We start from the raw sequence: 22,557 nt of genomic DNA on the forward strand, positions 1-22,557 counted from the left end.
GGCGGTTGCGGCGGTACCGGCGCTGAGGGAGCGGCTCGGCCCGGGGCCTCCAACGGCCGCGCGTGCGCCCGCCCGCTCCGCCGCCCAATCAGCGCCCGCCGCGCGGGGGCTGCCGGGAAGCACCGGGGAGACGCGGCAAGCGCGGCGGGAGGCGCTGAGGGGACTACAGCTCCCGGCGTGCTCCGCGCGAGAAGGGGAACAGGAACTACAGCTCCCGGCGTGCTCCGCGAGAGAAGGGGAACAGGAACTACAGCTCCCGGCGTGCTCCGCGAGATAGGGTGTACAGGAACTACAATTCCCGGCGTGCTCAGCGCGGAGTGCCCACAGGAACTACAGCTCGCGGCCTGCTCTGATAGGCCTGGAAGGGGAAGAGGGAAGGAAACCGCCCCCGGGTTGGGGAAGAAGAGGACGAGGAGAAAGGGAAACTGGACTACAACTCCCGGCCTGCCTGGCGCATGGCTCCTCTGGTGACACTTCCCGCCCTGCTCCTCTGGAGGCCGGGAAAAACGAGGAGGAAAAGGAAGGGACAACTATGGCCTACATCTCCCAGCATACCCTGCGCGCTGCCACCCTAGAGACTACAACTCCCAGCATGCCCCGCGCGCGGTTCCGCCGTTACCGGGCACCGGGGGCCCCTCCCAAGGTCACCGAGCCCCCAGCAGGACAGCACAGCCGGGCACCAGCACAGGTGGAGTTTATTCGTTCCACAACAAGGGCTCAGCTCGCCCCCCCTGCACCCCCGAAATCGGTGTTCGCTCCTCGGTTTTTACTGAAATAGCGGCAAAGTCACTCAAAAGGCGCCGAGGGAGCTCCGTGTTCACCTCCCCGGGCAGGGGAAGGAGCGGGAGGAGCAGCAGGAACAGCCCTGAGCCCGGGGGTTTCCAGGTGTGCCTGCCTCACAGTGCTTATTTTTACAGAAATTTTATATATAGTTTGCTCTGTGGCCCAATTAGACAAATATCTCCCTATCTATAATATAAAAAATACAGAGATTTGCCATTTTTTTTGGAAGTAAAATGTGCATTTATCCGACTGTGAGCAGGAGGTAAACCTGAAAACCTGGTGCTGTTGGAGCCAAAGCTTCCTGCACCCCAAACCACCCCAAGGCAGGAAAAACCCAGAATTCAGCCCACGTTTCTCATGGCAAATAAAGTATTTCAAGTAAAGATGAAGGTGGGTTTCAGCATTTCAGAGCTCTGAGATCAGTCAGTACAATGCAAACCAAACCTGTGCAACAGCAGCTGTGCTTCCTGCTCCAAAAAAATCCACCCCAGTTCCCATCTTTGGGCTCTTGTTGCTTTGTTTTTAATCCTTGGAAATAGCACTAGCAGTTCTTCAAAAAAAAAAACAAACAAAAATATCTAGACAAAGGGAAGCAGCAGGAAAAAAAAAATAACTTCCCAGCAGTGAGAGAACTTTGCATTTTTCTGTCCATTTTCAGTATTTTTTCATCAGGGAACTGGTCCTGGGCTCACCAGAACTGTCCACCTGAAGGAGGAAGGCCAGGGTTAAACTTTGCTCTTGGCATATTAAAGAGTCTTTAACAAAGAGTAATGTGCAAAAAAAAAAAAAGGAAAAAGAAAAAAAATTTAAATAGATCAACCCACATTTTGCAGAATCACTGTGGCCACAACAGCTCCCTCCTCTCCGTGTCCTCACCCAACCCAAGGCTGGAGTACCCGAGGTAAAAACTGCATTGGGGAGACACCACCACAAAAAAAAAGGAGCCACCAAGAGGTGCCACCTGTCACCTCTGTGTCCTTCCTGCCTGCAAAAACAACGTGGAGCAGCAGCCCAAAGAAACAGAGGAGCAGAAAAAAATTCCCCCTTTCTCTCCAGGAGCGCTGCTTGGATTTGTTGAGTTTTCCTAAACAGGTGGAGTGGGTGTCCAACCTTCCCAGCCAGGACCAGCAGCTGCTCTCCCAAACTTTCCAGAAAGTCTGTGGTGGTTTAGTTGGGGTTGTTTTGATTTTTTTTTTTTTTTTTCCCTAGGATTATAGCTGGAATCCTTCCATGGGAGCCTCGGGTTGCTGGAAGATGTATTGCTGCTGGTTTTCATCCACCTGGGGAGCCACTCCCGCGTCGTCCTCCACCCCAAAGTAGTGCTCAATCAAATCAAAGGCTTTCTGGTAAATCTCCTGGTTCTCATGGCTCTGCAGGAATTCTATCTTATCCAAACCTGGGGAGAAAAACAAACAAAAAAAAACAACAAAAAAAAAGAGGAGTTGGATGAAAAAGAAATCCGCGATTGGATGAAACAGAAATTCGCTCTCCATCCTCAAAATGATTCTGTGAGAGCTGACATTGAAACCCTGATCTCAGCAGGTTGAGCTCATCCAGATGTGCTCCCAGCTGCAGATTCCAGTGGAATTAAGGAGGAATTTGGTAGCTGCAGGAGCAGGGTTTGTCCCAGGAGGCTCCAGCTCTTGCTGCCCCAATTAAATCCACAGAAATCATCCATGGCACAACACACCCTCAGGAATTCCAGGAATTCTCCTTCCAGGGAGAATCAGGACACTCAGAGTAATGAGAGGGCAAAGCAGACACTGGCAGCTCACAGGGAGTTGCAGACCAAAATAGGAATTTGCTCCTACTCAAAGCAGGACAAAAAAAAATATTAAAAAATCCATCAGCACCAAATTAAGTCACTCCAGGGAAAAGCAAAGCAAAGCCTCCCTGGATTTCCAGTGTAAATCTGGGAGCAGTCACAGCAAGTTTAGACCCAAAATTGTCACTTTTTACTCAGCTCAGCTCATTTCTGTTCAATATTCCCACCTGCTGCAAGCCATGATTTTCAGCTTGGACTCCAGGTCAGAGTTTTTTTTAAATCCAACTATTTTCTCATCACCCACTAAATGAGTTTGAAAAGATTTTGGAACAAATATTGGCAGTTTTGGAATAGAATAAAGCCCTCAACAGAGGAGAAAACCTGGAGTGCCCAAATCCCCACCTACCATAGGCCTCCTCAATCAGGCTGCAGTAGGGGTTGATCCCACTCCCACTCTGGTTGGCTTCCTGCTCTCCCAGCCTCAGGATGTTTTCCAGCCCATTCAAAGCCACCAGAACAATCTTGGAGTCCATGACAGTCAGCAGGTCACACAGAGGTTTGATACAACCCAAATTCACCAGGTACCTGCAGAGAGAGAGCAGCACCAACATCACTGAGTGCTCAGGAGCATCACCTTGGCTCCCCTGGGAAGCAAATCCAACTGAAATCCAGGAATTTATCTTAAAATATACATTTACACATCTGCAAGGTTGATTTTGATCCATTTATTTGTGTTTGTACACAGTCCTGTTTTCAGAAATCTTTTTATTTAATGAGCCACTTTGGAAATCCAGGTGCTGCTCAAATTAAGTCCACACTGGAATTTAATCTGGAATTTAATCCCTCAAGGCAAAGCTCTAATTAAGGTTTTGAAATCCAGGTGCTCAAATTAGTTCCACACTGGAATTTAATCTGTCATTAAATTTGGACATTTAGCCTCAACTATCCAAAGAGAGATGGAGAAAATTTGGGATTAGATTATCCTCATCCAGAAGGAAATTACAAATTACAATCCTGTCTCAATTACACCCCAGAATTTCTCCAAATTTTGCCTGGAATTTTTGAAATTTCCCTCAAGGCAAAGCTCAAATTAAGGTTTTGAAATCCAGGTGCTCAAATTAGGTCCACACTGGATTTTAATCTGCCATGAAGTTTGGATAGTTGAGGCTAAATGTCCAAAGAGAGATGGAGAAAATTTGGGATTAGATTATCCTCATCCAGAAGGAAATTAAAAATGACAATCCAACTCTGCCTGTCTTCAGAATGTCTTCAAATTTCCCTCAAAGCAAAGCTCAAATTAAGGTTTTTAAATCCAGGAGCTGCTCAAATTAAGTCTACACTGGATTTTACTGAGACATGAAGTTTGGATAGTTGAGGCTAAGTGAGATGGAGAAAATTTGGGATTAACCTCATCCAGAAGAAAATTACAAATTACAATCCTGTCTAAATTACACCCCAGAATTTCTCCAAATTTTTCCTGGCAATTCCCCTCAAGGAACTGATCCAGATGTGCTCCAGGAGGAGATGCCCAGGGAATACCTGATCTGCTCAGGGGTCCCTCCTGACGTGGCGTTGGTGATGGCCCAGGCCGCCTCTTTCCTCGTGCGGAATTCTGCTTTCTGCAGGATTTCAATCAGCACCGGGAAAATGTTGGCATCTATGACTGCCTGGGAAGAGAGGGCAGGGAGAGGGGCTTGGTATTGGCAGCACTTCCCAAAAGAATTGGCAATTTGAAATATCCCAGTGTGAAGAATTTCCTTGCAGTGGTTCCTGTGGTATATTCATTTATAGTAATTTCAGGATTATAAACTGCATGTTACAATCCAGGGTGTGATAAAAGGGATTTGTTCTATCACCATCTGCTGAGGGTGGGGCAGTGATCCTGATCTCTGTGGGAGATATTCTGCTAATGGGCATCCATGGAAACCAGCTGGGGCAGTGTTCTTTATCTCATGGGATATCTCCTGTTCATGGCCATGGTTTATAAACCAGCTGGGGCAGTGTTCTTTATCTCATGGGATATCTCCTGTTCATGGCCATGGTTTATAAACCAGCTGGGGCAGTGTTCTTTATCTCATGGGATATCTCCTGTTCATGGCCATGGTTTATAAACCAGCTGGGGCAGTGTTCTTTATCTTTTCACAACCCATCCTCCCTCCAGCCAGTCATTTTCTGCTCATGGCCATTGAGTCCCACTGTGGCACTGATAAAATTACTGCATCCCATTGGGAGTTGCTCCAGCCAGGGGGAGGAGCCCAACATTTCTTACCAAGATAAAAATTGAGATTTGGAACATCAGAGCAGCCTTTCCCACTGGATCCCAGAGGAAAACCAGACCCTTCCACATCATCCCTGGAGCTTGGGAGGAAACTACACCTTGTACAGGAGCACTGCTCCAGCTGAGCCACATCTGTCACTGCAGGAGGATGCAGCCACCATGGGATGGGACTGCTGCCAACACCCTGCCTGACTGACGGCTGTCAGCTTGGATTCTGACTCTGGCAGGGCTTGGGTTTGTTCTTTGTAGTGCTGTATTTCTATTTTCATTTCCCTAGTAAAGAACTGTTATTCCTATTCCCATATCTTTGCCTGAAAGCCCCTTGATTTCAAAATGATAATAATTTGGAGGGAGGGGGTTTACATTCTCCATTTCAAAGAGAAGCTCCTGCCTTTCTCAGCAGACACCTGTCCTCCAAACTAAAACAGCAACTTTTCATTCTTTGTCCATATATCAGCCACACCTGATTATAAGCTGCACTTCGGGTTTGGACCAAAATTTTAGTCAAAATGCTGCAGCTTATAATGGTGAAATGACTGTTATTTATCCTATTAAAAGCTGATATTCCCTAAGCAGCACAGCAGACAATCCCTGGAATTGCATCAATACTGTGGGAATGATGAAAGCTCTGCTCTGCTTGCCTATGTAGGTCAGGAAAAGGATAATTAAACCTCAATGAGCTCCAGCTCTTCAAAGGAGAAATAGGGGCTGTATCTGCTCTAATCCCAGTGATTCCAGACTCTGGGATTCAGTCCATGTGCTGCTGCCATTCCCAATTCCCACCCCCAGTTTTTAGCTTGTTTGGCATCAGCAAACTTGCAAGAGACTGCAGAGTAAAAGATGTGAACCAATCCAGCCTCTAAGGGTCAGGATAAGGAAAAAAAAACTGCAAATCCTAAATGCTGAGCCTGGAGATGACTGTACCTGGATCTGTGCTCTGTTCCCTGCTGTGATGTTGGATATGGTCCAGCACGCCTCTTTCCTGATGGATTCCTTGGGACTGCTCAATAAATGGAGCAGGCAAGGCAGGGCTGAGCAGTTTAGAATCACCTTTAGTGGGGGGAAAAAAGGAAGCACAAAGTGAGATGAGCAGTGGCAGGCACTGCATTCCCTGCAGGAAATTCCTGTCCCCTCACCTGGGTCTGGATGTCGTCCCCTGTCACGATGTTGCCAACTGCTCTCAGAGCTGGAGAGGCCACTTTGTAATCGTTGTGCCTGCAGGAAAATTGCACCAAAAATAAACCAAACTCCATCAGATCCCTGGGATATTCACAATATTCCCTCCTCATTATCCCACCTGCATGATTGCCATAGGATTCCACCCCTGCCATGAGCATTTTTCCACTGAAAACAAAGCTGCAGCACAGTTTGATCCTTGATATCCCAACTCCATCCCTTCTTCCATACAGATTTTGGAGAAACAAAGCCAAGCTGATTTCTCCTAGCCATTATTTTTTGATGTGCCTCATAACCAGGCTTCCATTTGAAATTTGAGAGCACACAATCATTAAGGAAAGATGGGAAAGGAGAAAGTTCTTCCCAGTTGCTTGTGTAGTTGGCCCATACTCAAAAAATGGTTGAATTTCAGAAATTTATAGGGATAATGTTCCTTTTATCAGTCAATTTTGGAGTAGATGTTGTGACCAGTGTAGAGCAGAACTGGAAAATCTCCAGCTGAGGAAGAGAATCCAGCAAACCCCAGCTGTGAATCTGCTCAGGCAGAGTGTGCAGGGGATGTTTGGAGTGCTCTGATGGGATTTTGAGATGGATTCTCACTCAATCTCCTGCCAGATACTCACATTAAGAGCTCCACCAGCCTCCTGCACACCCCTGAGTCCACCACAGCCTGGATCTTCTCGTTGGGACCATCGGACAGGTAGGACAGAGCCCAGCATGCGTCTGCCAGCAGGTCAGAGTCACTGTTGAACAACAATCGGGACAACACTGGCAGGCAGGGAGACACCTGCAACAACAGCCACCAGCCAGGGTTAGTCACCAGGCCAGGAGCAGCACACCTGCAGGAAAAGCTCCACAGACACCTCAACAGTTTTGTTGTCACATTCAAATGACACTGAGGGGTTACACTGAGTTTTGGGAATTTCTGTAAAAGAGCTCTGCTCCATTTCTGACTTTAATATTCACATCAAATCATTTTTAAGTGGGTTTATATTGACACTCAATGTAGATTTCACCCCTCACCACTGATTTCCCAACTTTGATATGTGAGGTTTCACTTTAAAAAAGTGAGAACACTTCTTAGAACAGAAGTTCTAACAGCGATTCACAATTTATTTTTTTTTGCCTGACATTACAGATTAGTTTTGTCTTCTCCTATAGATCATGTTACCTGAATTTTTGGGGTTCAAAATAAAATTTTCTCTTGAGAGCACTTGTGGGTTCACAGTTTAAACAGCTCTACACCCTGAAGAATTGATAACAGAATCTCCTTTACCTGTGCTGATTTAAAACATTTCTGTGTTGCAAAAGGAGGATGAGATACCCAAAAATTGAGGAGGACCTTTAGTTAGAGGGAAAGGGAAGAAACCACAGCTCACAGGAGTCCTGGTTTTTAGCATTTCCAGGTCTCAGTAGTTGTGGGTCATAATTGAAGTCTCAAAATTCCAGAGTTGATAAGAAAATGGTTGAGAGAAAATTTCTAGCAAAACCTGAGCCTGTCTCTTATTTGAAGGGTCCAGCAGAAAGGTTGGGAAAAATTAAAACATCCAGATCAACCTCAGCAAGAAAAACTTCACCTTGTGCCAGGTCTCAATAGCTGTTGATCATAATTGAAGTCTCAGAATTCCAGAGTTCATACAAAAATGGTTGAGAGAAAATTTCTAGGAAAGCCTGAGCCTGTCCCTTATTTCAAAGGTCCAGCAGAAAGGTTGGGAAAAATTAAAACACCCAGATCAACCTCAGCAGGAAAAAGTTCACCCTGTGCCAGGTCTCAGTAGTTCTTGATCATAATTGAAGTCTCAAAATTCCAGAGTTCATAAGAAAATGGTTGAGAGAAAATTTCTAGCAAAGCCCAATCCTGTCTCTTATTTGAAGGGTCCAGCAGAAAGGTTGGGAAAAATTAAAGCATCCAGATCAACCTCAGCAGGAAAAAGTTCACCCTGTGCCAGGTCTCAGTAGTTCTTGATCATAATTGAAGTCTCAAAATTCCAGAGTTCATACAAAAATGGTTGAGAGAAACTTTCTGAGCCTGTCCCTTATTTGAAGGGTCCAGCAGAAAGGTTGGGAAAAATTAAAACACCCAAATCAACCTCAGCAGGAAAAAGTTCACCCTGTGCCCTCCTGAAGCCCAAAAGAAGCCAGACAAACACCTGAGCTGTGTGTCCCCATCCCCTGGCTGCCAACAAGGCATTTCTCCTCACCTTCTCAAATTCAGGAGGGGGACTCTTCCCTCTGCACAGGTTTGACAAGGCCCAGACAGCATTTCGTGTCATGGTCAGCCTGGTGGATGTGGTGAGGAGCCTGAAAAGAGAATTATCAGGGATTATTGTGCTTGATGTGGGAGTAGAGGGAACCAAATTAATTAAAATTAAAATATTTATCTTCAATTCAGCCCAGGCAAACAGTCCCAGCCATCAGCAGGGAGCAAAGGAGAGGAATGCTCAGTCAGAGCTCAGTGTCCATTTGGGACAAAGCCTCACTTTTCCTTTTCCTTTTCCATTTAATCTTTAATGAAGATTAATTCTTGCCAGAGCAGCAAGAGCCCAGGCCTGACAAATCTACACTGAGGGAGGTGGTGTGAGAGACCTGATCCCACTCCAACCCCAAAAAATCCTGAACCCAGAGAACAGGAATTTCATCCACAAATTCCCACTCTGAACCAGAGGTTGGAATCTCAAGGATCCCTCACTGCCAGAAAATCTGGAAGGAATTTTACAGAGAATCCCAGTCTGAACCTGAGGTTTGATTCCCAGGGATCCCAGAACTGCCAAAGAATCTGTAAGGATTTTTATCCACAGATTTCCACTGTGAACCTGAGGTTTCATTCCCAGGGATCCCTGAACTGCCAGGGAATCTGAAAAGAATTTTATTCACAGATTTCCACTCTCAGGGATCCCAGCACTGCCAGGGAATCTGGAAGGAATTTTATCCACAGATTTCCACTGTGAACCAGAGGTTTCATTCCCAGAGATCCCAAAACTAGCAGGGAATCTGGAAAGAATTTTATCCACAGATTCCCACTGTGAACCTGAGATTTCATTCCCAGGGATTCTAGAAATACCAGGGAATCTGGAAAGAATTTTATCCACAGATTTCCACTTCCAGGGATTCCAGCACTGCCAGGGAATCTGGAAGGAATTTTATCCACAAATTCCCACTGTGAAACAGAGATTTGATTGCCAGGATTCCCATAGTGCCAGGGAATCTGGAAGGAATTTTATCCACAAATTCCCACTCTGAACCTGAAGTTTCATTCCCAGGGATCCCAGCATTGCCAGGGAATCTGGAAAGAATTTTATCCACAGATTTCCACTCCCAGGGATCCCAGCACTGCCAGGGAATCTGTAAGGAATTTTATCCACAAATTCCCACTCCTCTGAAGCAGAGATTTGATTGCCAGGGATCTCAGAATTACCAGGGAATCTGGAAGGAATTTTATCCACAAATTCCCACTCTGAACCAGAGGTTTGAATCTCAAGGATCCCTCACTGCCAGAAAAAGTGGAAGGAATTTTACAGAGAATCCCAGTCTGAACCTGAGGTTTGATTGCCAGGGATCCCAGCACTTCCAGGCAATCTGGAAAGAATTTTACCCACAAATTCCCACTGTCACCCTGAGGTTTCATTCCCAGGGATCCCTGAACTGCCAGGGAATCTGGAAAGAATTTTATCCACAGATTTCCACTCCCAAGGATCCCAGCACTGCCAGAGAATCTGGAAGGAATTTTATCCACAGATTCCCACTCCTCTGAAGCAGAGATTTGATTGCCAGGGATCCCAGAAATACCAAGGAATCTGTAAGGAATTTTATCCACAGATTTCCACTCCCAGAGATCCCAGCACTGTCAGAGAATCTGGAAGGAATTTTATCCACAGATTTCCACTCCCAGGGATCCCAGAACTGCCAGGGAATCTGGAAGGAATTTTATCCACAGATTGCCACTGTGAACCTGAGGTTTCATTCCCAGGGATTCCAGCTCTGCCAGCGAATCTGGAAGGAATTTCATCCCCAGATCCCCAGTGTGAAGCAGAGCTTTGATTCCCAGGGAATCTGTGGGCACAGCTCCAGCCCTGCTGCCCTGGTACAATGGGACTCCCAGAACTGCTCCTGGCTACTCACATTAATAAGGGAGGAAGAATGGCACAGTTGAGGACATAATCTCTGCACACAGAGCTGTCTCCAGCAATGTTCCCCAATGCCCAGACAGCCTGAAAGGAAACAGCAACAGTTTTAACATCCAGTTTTTAACAGTGTGCTGAGAAAGCAATTTTTGTGTAAATCCAGCCCACAATCTGTGCTGGGATCACTCCATTTAAACACTGCATTTTTAATATTAATATTTTAACATTTTGAACCCAACAATCCTAAAGTAAGGAGTGATCTTTACCTGCTCCTGAACATCCTCAAAGTCAGAATTTAAGAGCTCTATGAAGATGGGAACTGCCCCAGCCTCGATGACGATTTTGGTTTGTTGGGAAGTGCCCGAGGCAATGTTGGTCAGGGCCCAGGCAGCCTCAAACTGAAAGGAGGGACAAACAGGGATAAAACAACTCTCATTACATCCTGCTCCAAAGAGAGAAAGGAAGAGAACACCTCAGTGCTGAAAGGATTTTATTTTATTGAACAATGTCACCATCACATCATTTCTCCTCCACATTTCCCAGTTAGAAAAGTGAAGACACACAGTGCACAAAAACAGAAATTTTAGATTTTTCATCCAACATCCTAAAGATGTTGTGACTTCAAGTGAAGCTAAGCAGGAATTCCTTCCTTTTGTTTCTTTTTTTTTGGTTTAAAACCAGATTTCCATCCAGTTTTTCAGCAAATTCAGCCCCTCTGGTCCAGAGGGCAGAGAGAAAAAGGAAAGCAATCATCAACTTGGATTAAATTCCATGTATGGAAGTTTCTTTAACCCCTCCAAAGAAACCAGGACTCATTACCAAGCTGGAAGGAATCTCAGGAAGCCACCCAGGCAGGATCAGCACTGGCCAAACCCATTTCTAACATTTCTCTGCTTAAAAGCCTCCAGCACTGGAGGTTTTTCCTCACACAGTTTCTTCCTGCAGGTTTATCCCATGGCTCCACCAGTTCCCAGCAGAAATATCAGCTACAGGAAAGCCAAACTCTCTTCTGTTGCAGCTGAATTAGGTGATTTTTGCCAGCATTTTTCCAAGAATTTAATTCAGAGCAATTTTAATTTATTTAAATTTTTTCCCTGACATTACAAACTAGTTTTGTCTTCTCTATAGATCATATTACCTGAATTTTTGGGGTTCAAAATAACATTTTCTCTTGAGAGCACCTTTTTGGGGTTCAAAATAAAATTTTCTCTTGAGAGCACCTTTTTGGGGTTCAAAATAAAATTTTCTCTTGAGAGCACCTGTGGCTTCACAGTTTAAACAGCTCCACACCCTGAAGAATTGAGAACAGAATCTCCTTTACCTGTAATGTGCAATTTTCACTTCTTTTCAGGAATTCCACGAATCTCTCCACCACTCCCTGAGTGTTTATCACCTCATCTATTGGAGGATTTGGCTCTGAAACAGCAAGGAGTGAACAGGCTTCAGAGAGGGGAGTAACAAGTGTTAATTAAATTATCTCAAACTGCACTGAACTCATCGAGGCAGCTTGGCAGAATCATTTTCTGTACAATTCACACAAGTGCCAATCATCAGCAATACAAGTGATTATCACATTTCTAGATTATGGATTTTTTTTTCCCCCTCCAGGCTCTGCTGGATGCTGAGGCAGGGATGAGTTTTTTTTACCTTTGGAGAGTAATTTCCTGAATTTCTGAGTGGTTGCTAGCTGTAGGTCAGGGTCATCTGAGAAAAGCATCTCCACCATCTCTCCTGTGATCAATCCCTCCTGCAAAGATGCAGAGGACAGGAAACAGCATGAACAAGGGTACAAGATACAAAAGTGGGTTTTTAAAATTTATTTATTATGACATTTATTTTTTTATGGTGTTTAGGAGGTAAAAGAGGAAGATTTTTAAGGACAGGGATTTTTTTCTAGGGTTGGGAAAGGGACATAAAATTTTTTAATACATCTTGGATGGTGGATTATAACAGAGGACAAGAGAGAAATTGTTTTATTTCAGACTGAGATCATTTCAGGCATCACACACACGACATTCTAACAAGATTTGGGCTTTTGAATCCAAGGATTCAAAACTGGGGATCCCAGCACAGCTTTGACCTCTCCAGACTCTTCCAGTTCACATTTGGGAATGGGATATGGGATAAAAGGGGAGGAGACTGGAGCAGGATTTGGAACATTCAGCTGGGAATAAACCTGGCTAAAGCAGAGTGAGCAGCAGGATGGGGATTCCCTGGCATGGGCTGAGCTTTGCAGGGCTCACAGCTCCACTGGAATCATTTTTCCCCTCAAGAATAAATTTATTTTTTATATTTCAGCCAAGGGTTTGTGGCTGTTCCTGCTGCACTTATACAATCATTCTTGAAAGTAAGGATTGGAGATTGGGAGTTCCAAGCAATCACAGAATGGTTTGGGTTGGAAGGAGCTCAAAGATCTCCCAGTTCCACCCTCAACCAAGGGCAGGGATCCCTCCCACTCCCCCAGGGTGCTCAAACCCCATCCAGTGTGGGATAATTGCAGGGATGGGGCAGCCAAAGCTTCTCTGGGAATGGTCTCAGCACCCCCAGACATGAAATGGGACTGAAGGGAGCTCACCCCACACGTCGTGGAGGTGACGTAGGGATCCACCAGGAGACTGTCAAACATGGACTCATCCTCATTGATCAGCTCCACATTCCTCCTTTTGAAGAGCTGGTGGGGATGAAAACACAGGGATTGGTATTAGAGAGCAAAAATGAGCAGGCTACACAAGTGGACATTCTTGTTCCTCCTGGAGTGCAGGGAGAAAAACCTGAGCAAAAAACCTGAGCAAAACGTGGTCATGAACATTTCTGCACTCCCAGGGCTGGTCTGGCACACAAATTCTTGCTCTCAGATGTGCAAATGCCCAAATCACTGAGCCAACCAGGCAGGAAAGTGCAGAATTTGATGAAAATCAGAAAAAACCCAGCTTGGATAAGGTGCTAATAAAGCAAATATTTATTCCACACTCATCTCGTGCTTCCAGAATAGAAAATACACTCAGGACATACTTTAATTTTTCACTAATTAGATCTAAAAAAACCCCACACCACCACCTTTAAAATCAAAGATCTGTCAACAGAAAAAAAAAATTTAAAAAATTTTGAACAGTCCAAGAAGAAAACTCTTGGAAAGTTTTCCGCGCGAGCGGAGAAAAAAACGGAAAAAAATGTAAAAAAATCAAGATGTCAGTTAGACCAGAAAAAATAAGAACTGACAAAATTGAATGCACAGATTCCAGACAGGAAAGTGCAGAATTTGATGAAAATCAGGAAAAAAGCAGTTTGGATAAGGTGCTAATAAAGCAAATATTTAGTGCTGCACTCATCACGTAGGAATCACCTCGTGCTTCCAGAACAGAAATACACTCAGGCCATACTTTCCTGTTTCTCCAGGAAATAATCCCATTCACTAATTATATTTAAAAAAATACCACCTTTAAAAACAAGGATCTGTCAACAGGGAAAAAAGAAAAATTTGAACAGCCCAAGAAGAAAATCCTTGGAAAGTTTTCCATGTGAGCGGTGAAAAAAAAGAGAAAAAAATGGAAAAAAATCAAGATGTCAGTTAGACCAGAAAAAATAAGAACTGACAAAATTTAATGCACAGATTCCAGGCAGGAAAGTGCACAATTTGATGAAAAAAGCAGCTTGGATAAGGTGCTAATAAAGCAAATATTTGTGCTACACTCATCACTTGGGAATCACCTCGTGCTTGCAGAACAGAAATACACTCAGGCCATACTTTAACTTTTCACTAATTATAGCTAAAAAAAACCCACCACCACCACCTTTAAAATCAAGGATCTGTCAACAGAAAAATAAATAAATAAATAAATAAATAAATAAATAAATTTGAACAACCCAAGAAGAAAATCCTTGGAAAGTTTTCCGCGCGAGCGGAGAAAAAAATGGAAAAAATGGAAAAAAACCCAAGATGTCAGTTAGACCAGAAAAAATAAGAACTGACAAAATTGAATGCACAGATTCCAGGCAGGAAAGTGCACAATTTGATGAAAAAAGCACCTTGGATAATGTGCTAATAAAGCAAATATTTACTCCACACTCATCAGGTGGGAATCACCTCGTGCTTGCAGAACAGAAATACACTCAGGCCATACTTTCCTGTTTCTCCAGGAAATAATCCCATTCACTAATTATATTTAAAAAAATACCACCTTTAAAAACAAGGATCTGTCAACAAAAAAAAAATGTATATAAATAAATTAAGAAATTTGAACAGCCCAAGAAGAAAATCCTTGGAAAGTTTTCCGCGCGAGCGGAGAAAAAAAGAGAAAAAAATGGAAAAAAAATCAAGATCTCAGTTAGACCAGAAAAAATCAGAACTGCCAAAATTGAATGCACAGATCCTTGCAGAGTGCAGGCAGCAGCAGCTGCTGGGCTCTGGGCAGGCTGCAGAAGCTCCTCAGGCTGCCAGGTACCTGCTGCTCCCGTTTCTGTTTGCGCAGCTGGATCCCCTCCTCTTCCCTCCTCCGGCGCATCTCTTCAGGGTTCAGGGCTTTGTTCTTGTAGCTCTTCATTCGATAGTTTTCTGTGGAAAAAAAAGAGATTCTGACTCAGGGTTCTTGTGTGTTTTTGCCATGGGATAAGCAGATAAATATATTTATTTATTCCATTTATTTGGTTTTTAGCGGGGGTTTTTGTTTGGTTGTTGTCAGTGTGGGATTTGTTCTCAGAGAGGAAAAACTCAACAGAGTGAAGGGGTTGAGTTAAAAACAACAGAGCAGAGCTGTGGGTGAGGGACAGGCCTTGGAGAAAAAGTCTGGGGAGTGAAAAAGAAAAAAACTCATTCTGGGGAGGAAAAAAAAAATATCACTGTGGGGAGTAAAAAACAAAATTAATCTGGGGAGGAAAAAAAAACCTCATTCTGGGGAGGAAAAAAAACCAAATTCACTCTGGGGAGTAAAAAAAAAAATTCACTCTAGGGAGGAAAAAACAAAATTATCTGGGGAGGAAAAAACAAAACTCACTCTGGGAAGTAAAAAGAAAAAATTCACTCTGGGGAGGAAAAAAAAAAAACCTCACTCATGGGGGGGTTTAAAAAACTCACTGTAGGGAGTAAAAAAAAAACTCATTCTGGGGAGGAAAATAAAAAAACTCACTCTGAGAAGGGAAAAAAAAACCTAACTGTGGGGAATAAAAAAAAAATCACTTTGGGGAGGAAAAAACCAAAAAACTCACTCTGGGGAAGAAAAAAAAAAACCTTACTCTGGGGAGAAAAATAAAAAAACTCACTCTGGGGAGGAAAATAAAAAAAACTCACTCAGGGGAGGGAAAAAAATTCACTCTGAGGAGGGAAAAAAATCTCACTCTGGGGAGGAAAAAAAAAATTCACTCTGGGGAGGAAAAAAAAAAAACTCACTCTGGGGAGGAAAAAAAAAAACTCACTCTGGGGAGGGAAAAGAAAATTCTGGGGAGAAAAAAAAACCTCACTCTGGGGAGGAAAAAAAAAGCCAAACTCACACTGGGGAATAAAAAAAAATTCACTCTGGGGAGTGAAAAAAAAAAAAAACTCACTTTGGGGAGGAAAAAAAAATTCACTCTGGGGAGGGAAATAAAAAAACTCACTCTGGAGAGGGAAAAAAAAAATGATGGGTTTGGGTTTTTTTGGGTTTTATTTTTTTTCCCAGCTGTTAAGGTGGGAGTTTGTGGAGTTTTCAGTTTTATCTCCTCCTCATTTCGAGCCTCAGCCCCATGGTTCTCACAAAGTTTTTCAGTCTCGTTTATCAACAACCTGCAGCCACTCTGGAGCCCTTCCAAGAGCAGCTGGACAAGTGTCAGACCCAAAAGTTCACAGGCAACACAAGAAAAAACATCCACAAAATACAAATATCCAGCTTTTCATTACTGAGGAGAGACAAAACAACTGGGGGAAAAAAAGAAAAATAAAAGAAAAGAAAAAAAAGAAAAATAAAGGAAAAAAAAAGTTTTAACAGGAGAGGAAACAAAATAATTTCAGTTCTCTGATTTCCCAAAATCAGCTAAAAAGACACCAAAAAAAAGAGAAATCTGCAGGTTTTAGGGGTTTATATCTGACCATACAACAGCCAGATCATCTAGATGGAAATTTGAATTCAGAAAATAGAAATAAAAACAACAGAGGTGTTTAAATACATTTCCACCCCCTACAGTCCCACAGAATTTAACAGCTTAATTCTCCAAATAATTCAGAAATATTAATTCTGTGACACATGAGAATTCAGTTCAGCACCTCATTTTTTAATTTTTTTTATTTTTTATCCCATAAGATCAAGGATTGTCACCCCCAAGATCACTCTTCAGGGTTGGTTGTCACAAAATTCTGATTTTTTTTTCTCCCCCCAGATGATTTTTTCCATTGATTTCTCCCAGCCCATCATGTCTGGCAATGCTTTAATGGCACAAAAATGCTGATTTGGGACATTCCAGCTGATTTCCATGGGAATGCAGGATCAGGAGCTCTCAGTGCTGGAATAAAACACAGCAGGAGAAATTCTGTGTTTGGAATGTTTCACTACCAAACATCCAATTTATTTAATTCTGAATTCCAGTTCCATCTGTGGGAATCAATAATCAGGATCTGGGAATACCTGGGCTGGCACCAATGGGGAAGGAATCCTAAAAGATTTCAGCCATAAAATTTTATTTAATTCTGGAAAAATTTGCTTTTACAGAAGTGCCAGTGAACTCAGAACTTCAGAGAGGTAAAAAAAAAAAACACTCAAAAAACCAACAAATTTTGCAAGATTAATTTCATTTTTTAAAGTTTTGATCCAGCTTGGATAAAACATCCACAGTTCCTCAAGTTTCTGCTTGGATTAGTGGAGATCATTTATAATTCCAGCACAAAAAATTAAAAAAAAAAAATTAAAATAATTTCAAACTTCAGGATGAAACTGAACTGAACACCTTCCCAATTTCCTGTGCAAAGGAAATCTCACAGGAGCTGGTTTCACTGAGGGGGAAAAAAAAGTTCTCCAAGGATTTGTGAGTCAAGAATTCTGAGTCCAAGCTGTCACATTTATAAATTGGAGGATGAGGAGAAAGGAAAAAGTGAAAATTTCACTTTGAAGGTTCAGCAAGGCACTCAAATTCCTGTAAAATTAAAAATATAATTCCAGAATTGTTACTAAAACAAATTCTGGATGTTCCTGGAGCAGGAATCCAACTCTGCCTCTTCCTAATTTCCTGAAAAAAGAATAATTTCCTGAAAAAAGAATAATTTCCTTGCTCCCAGCACTTTATTTCTTTATTTCAGCTGCCTGGGAGCTGAGTCACTGCAGGATTGGTGCTGCTGAGTCAGGGCAAGGCACAGAGCTCCCCCTGCCAAAATTCCCTTCCCCACAGGGAATAATCCTCCCAAGGTGGGCTGGGAAATGATGGAAGTGGAAATAAATAAACCTGAGGGACTTCATCAGCACTAATCTGTTAATTAGTGCCTGCTGGGGATATTCCCAGCTCCTCCAAAAGTCCTTTGCACCCAATTTTTCCCCAAGATTTATAATTTAAACTCCTCTAAATTAGATAAATTGACTTCCAAAAACCCTTTGCACCCAACTTTTCCCCAGGATTTACCATTTAAACTCCTCTAAATCAGATAAATTGACCTCCAAAACCCTTTTCACCCAACTTTTCCCCAAGATTTATCATTTAAACTCCTCTAAATCAGATAAATTGACCTCCAAAAGCACTTTTCACCCAACTTTTCCTCAGGATTTATCATTTAAACTCTTCTAAATCAGATAAATTGACCTCCAAAAGTCCTTTTCCACCCAACTTTTCCCCAAGATTTATCGTTTAAACTCTTCTAAATCAGATAAATTGACCTCCAAAAGTCGTTTTCACCCAACTTTTCCCCAAGATTTATCATTTAAACTCCTTTAAATCAGATAAATTGACCTCCAAAAACCCTTTTCACCCAAGTTTTCCCCAGGATTTCTAATTTAAACTCTTCTAAATCAGATAAATTGACCTCCAAAAGTCCTTTTCACCCACCTTTTCCCCAAGATTTATCATTTAAATTCCCCCAAATCAGATAAATTGACCTCCAAAAGTCCTTTTCACCCAACTTTTCCCCAAGATTTATCATTTAAACTCCTCTAAATCAGACAAATTGACCTCCAAAAACTCTTTTCACCCAACTTTTCCCCAAGATTTATCATTTAAACTCTTCTAAATCAGATAAATTGACCTCCAAAAGTCCTTTTCCCCCAACTCTTCCCCAGGATTTATCATTTAAACTCCTCTAAATTGCAGCAAAATAAATGGAGTGAACTGCTGAGTTTCATCCCTCCACTTCCCTGAAATCCCAGAGGATCCCTAACATAATTAACATCTCCAGAGGACTCTCCTAGAAAAGAAATGTGGCCAGGACAACTTCATTAAGTGAATTCAAACCCTAGAAAAAAACAGACTAAATAATTTGTACTACTTAAATACAAATGAAATTAATAAATATATGAATGTAGTGTGTGAAAGGACAGCTAGCAGAAAGCACTAAAAAATTTGATATTAATAAAAAATAATTAAAAAAAAAAAAATAAATCACTTTGCTTGCTCAGAAGATAGAAGCGAAACAAGAGAAGAGCTACACAAAAAAAAAAATAAAAATAAAAATGAAATAGTCCCAATGTGGAATCCCCCAGCAGAATTGTGTTTTGTTGATCCTGGGGCAGGTCTGGGGCTGTCCCTGGGACACTCTGTGCTGGTAAATCCCCATCCCTGCAGTGCTGCTCCCAGCCAGGGCTGTGATATCAGCGCTGGAATGTGCCAGGGGGGAAGGGAAAGAAAAAAATTCTCTTTGGGAGAGTTTGGCTCTCATTGCTGAGGGTCAGGAGATGATTGGGAATGGTTTTGGAATGGTGGAAAGAGAAAACACCAACTCCTCAATCCGGTTTTCACCCCCAAATTTGAGTTTTAAATCCTCCTCAAGCTGGTTTATCCATTCTGAATATTCAGATTTCCTTTAAAAATGGACTGCTCAAGCACAAGTGTCAGCTTAGAACAAACAAGGGAAAACTCAAACTGAATTCACAGCTTAAAACCGACCAGAAACTCTCAGAGATAATTACAGAGGGATCTAAAATTCCAATCAATCCATCCCTTCCAACATGAGCTTTGCCTCAGGAACAAACAGCACTGTGTGATTTGTTAAGCTGATTTATCTGGACCTCAGCAGCCCCAGAACTGAAAGCCTGAAGGAATCAGAACTTTCACTCTCACGGGATTTTAATGATCAAACTCTTGACAAAGTTCATGTTTGCTCTCCTGAGCTAAAGCAAACAGAGCAAAGCAGCCAATTAACTGTTAAATTCATCAAGAATTGAGCAGTGATGCTGCTCCATGGGTTAAACAGCACTAAAAAAAGGCATTTCAAGGTGTCATTTGAATTAATGACAATTTCAAACAGTATCATGAACTTAAAATAATGGAAAAAATCAGCTTTAGCTTGTTTAAAAATAATAAAATTACACAAAGATAATTCAAACAAGGGGGATATTAAACTCTTACAGTGGTGTGCTCCTGTGCACAAATTTCTCAGCTCCACACAAAACTGCCCCAAGAATTTCCAAGAATTTCCAGACATTCCCACCAGGCCCCAGGATGTTTTTTTTCCTACATCTCAAGGCACAAATGAAGATCCCAAAGCTGCTGAGGGCTGGGAGGTGCAGCCACACACAGATGTGGGCACTGACACCACAGCAGGGTTTGGAGAAAAACTCCTGAGGGGATCCTGACCAGCAAGATCTCACCTCACAGGGAATTTTTGAGTTTGAATTCACTGAATTCCTGATTTGGAAAGGGCTGAAATATTTTCCACTATCCCAGGATGCTCCAGCCTAGCCTGGGATAATTCCAGGGATGGAGCAGCCACAGTTTCCCCTCCCAGGGAAGAATTTTTTCCCAATGTCCCACCTGAACTTGCTTCAAAGCTTCTGGTTAAAAGACAACATTGCAGGTGGAAAATAAAATATTTTAATCCTTATTTCCAGAAGATCCTCACACAATTTTAAGGAAAACACAGGCTTGGCTTTTCAACCTCATCTTTCCAAACTGTATCTTCTTACAGGAATATTTTTAATTTTTTTTTTTAAAAAGCCACCTCTCCTCCTTGAGCTGGGGACATCCCACATCAGGCACATCAAAACAAAAAGCTGCAGGAATTAAAGCACTTTTTGAAGGGATAACAGCGAGCTGGGATTTATTTGCTGCAGATTCCACTCCCTCCCAGCAGCGTGGTGGCACCCACGGTGACACAGGGACAGCCCAGCACGTGCACAGCCACACTGAAACTTTATTTTAATAAAAGTCACAACAACCAAAGCCCTGCTGGGTGCTCAGAGCTGCCAGGAGGTTTGGTGGGTTCTCATTTGAACCCTGAGCTCTGTGAGAGGTCAGGATTTAAATGGAGGAGTTGTGTGAGAATTTAAACGGGGCAGAGATGTGCCAGCCTGTGGGGGTTTCACTGCAGCACCAACAGCCCCAAACAGCCCAAAAAGAGGGCACTGACACCCCCAAAACTGGGCACTGACACCCCAAACCGGGCCCTGACACCCCAAAAGTGGGTCCCTACAGCTCCCACAACAAAACCAGGGCTCCTGCATCACTGACACCCCAAACAGGACACTGACACCCACAAAATCGGACACTGAACCCCAAAACTGGGTCCTTACAGCTCTCACAACAAAACCAGGGCTCTTCCAGAATTGACACCCCTAAACCGAGCCCTGACACCCCAAACCGGGCACTGACATCTCTCACAATAGAACCTGAGGTCCTGCAGCACTGACACCACAAAACCGGGCACTAACAACTCTCACAATAGAGCCTGGGCTCTTCCAGCACCGACACCCCCAAAACCGAGCACTGACACCCCCAAAACTGGGTCCCTACAGCTCCCACAACAAAACCAGGGCTCTTGCAGCACTGACACCCCAAACAGGGCACTGACACCCCAAAAGCAGGCACTGACAACTCTCACAATAGAACCTGGGCTCTTCCAGAACTGACACCCAAAACTGGGTCCTTACATCTCTCACAATAGAACCTGAGCTCCTGCAGCAGTGATACCCCAAACAGGGCCCTGACACCCCAAAACTGGATCCTTACAGCCCTCACAACAAAAACAGGGGGCTCTTGCAGAACTGACACCCCCAAACCGGGCCCTGACATCTCTCACAATAGAACCTGAGCTCCTGCAGCACTGACACCCCAAACAGGGCACTGACACCCACAAAATCGGACACTGAACCCCAAAACTGGGTCCTTACAACTCCCACAACAAAATCAGAGCTCTTGCAGCACTGACACCCCCAAACCGGGTCCTGACACCCCCAACCCGGTCCCTACACCCCTCACAACACCCCCGGGCCGTGCAGTACTGGCACCCCCAAGCCGCGGGCATTTCACCGTTCACGCCCCGCAGCGCCCCAAAGGGTCACAACCCCCGGGCCGCCCTCACTGACAGCCCCCTGAGGCTGCCCCGCGCCCCCAGACCCCCGGGAGCGGCCCCGGGATGACTCAGCGGCCGCGCCGGGCCCGCCGCCCTCACCCCGGGAGCGCCCGGGACGCCGGTGAGAGGAGAGGGCGGCGGCAGCGCGGGGCGGACGGGCTGTGCGCGCTGCCCGGCCTCGGAGCGGCTCCTCCGGCTCCAGCCCATCCCCTCGGCCGTGCTCGCAGCTCCCCGGGCCGCGCCCACCCCCTCAGGGCTCTCACCCATCGCGGCGGCTGCGGTGGCGGCTCCGGTGGTGGCGGCGGCGGCCAAAATATGGCGGCAGCGGGCGGGGCGCGGGCCGGACGGCGGCCGCGCGGGGCCAAAACTGCGAGCGCGGAGCGCGGCGGGCGCGGCTGCGGGGCTCGAGCGCCCCCAGCGGGCGGGGGCGGAACTGCGGCCGTGTCCTGTCACCTCTGACTGTCACCTCTGACTGTCACTCGTGTGCTGTCACCCGTGTCCTGTCACCTCTGTCCTGACACTCGTGTCCTGTCACTCGGGTTCTGTCCCCTCTGTCCTGTCCCGTCTGTCCTGTCACTCGTGTGCTGTCCCCTCTGACTGTCACCTCTGTCCTGTCACTCGTGTCCTGTCACTCGGGTTCTGTCCCCTCTGTCCCGTCACTCATCCTGTCACCTCTGTCCTGTCACTCGTGTCCTGTCACCTCTGACTGTCACCTCTGCCCTGTCCCCTCGGTCCTGTCACTCGTGTGCTGTCCCCTCTGTCCTGTCCCGTCTGTCCTGTCACTCGTGTGCTGTCCCCTCTGACTGTCACCTCTGTCCTGTCACTCGTGTCCTGTCACCTCTGTCCTGTCCCCTCTGTACTGTCACTCGTGTCCTGTCACTCGGGTTCTGTCCCTTCTGTCCTGTCACTCATCCTGTCCCCTCGGTCCTGTCACCCGTGTGCTGTCACTCGTGTCCTGTCCCCTCGGTCCTGTCCCCTCTGT

At 44.5% G+C, this 22,557-nt stretch overlaps 1 protein-coding gene across 1 annotated transcript; it reads right to left on the bottom strand.

The window, feature by feature from the left end:
• Window positions 1-677: 677 nt before the first annotated feature.
• KPNA6 (karyopherin subunit alpha 6) lies at window positions 678-21,875 on the bottom strand. Its single transcript, XM_033080952.1, has 14 exons — window positions 21,839-21,875; window positions 14,566-14,675; window positions 12,699-12,794; window positions 11,771-11,870; window positions 11,445-11,539; window positions 10,390-10,521; window positions 10,122-10,210; window positions 8,204-8,303; window positions 6,626-6,789; window positions 5,963-6,041; window positions 5,751-5,876; window positions 4,088-4,215; window positions 2,955-3,133; window positions 678-2,179 (listed from the first exon to the last, which is right to left on the bottom strand). The coding sequence occupies exons 1-14, from the start codon at window positions 21,840-21,842 to the stop codon at window positions 1,995-1,997; spliced, it is 1,587 nt and encodes a 528-aa protein (XP_032936843.1). The 5' UTR covers window positions 21,843-21,875; the 3' UTR covers window positions 678-1,994.
• Between the last annotated feature and the right edge of the window lie 682 nt (window positions 21,876-22,557).

Source organism: Catharus ustulatus, chromosome 26 (genome assembly GCF_009819885.2).
Source record: "Catharus ustulatus isolate bCatUst1 chromosome 26, bCatUst1.pri.v2, whole genome shotgun sequence".
In the NCBI taxonomy this organism is placed as follows: domain Eukaryota; kingdom Metazoa; phylum Chordata; class Aves; order Passeriformes; family Turdidae; genus Catharus; species Catharus ustulatus.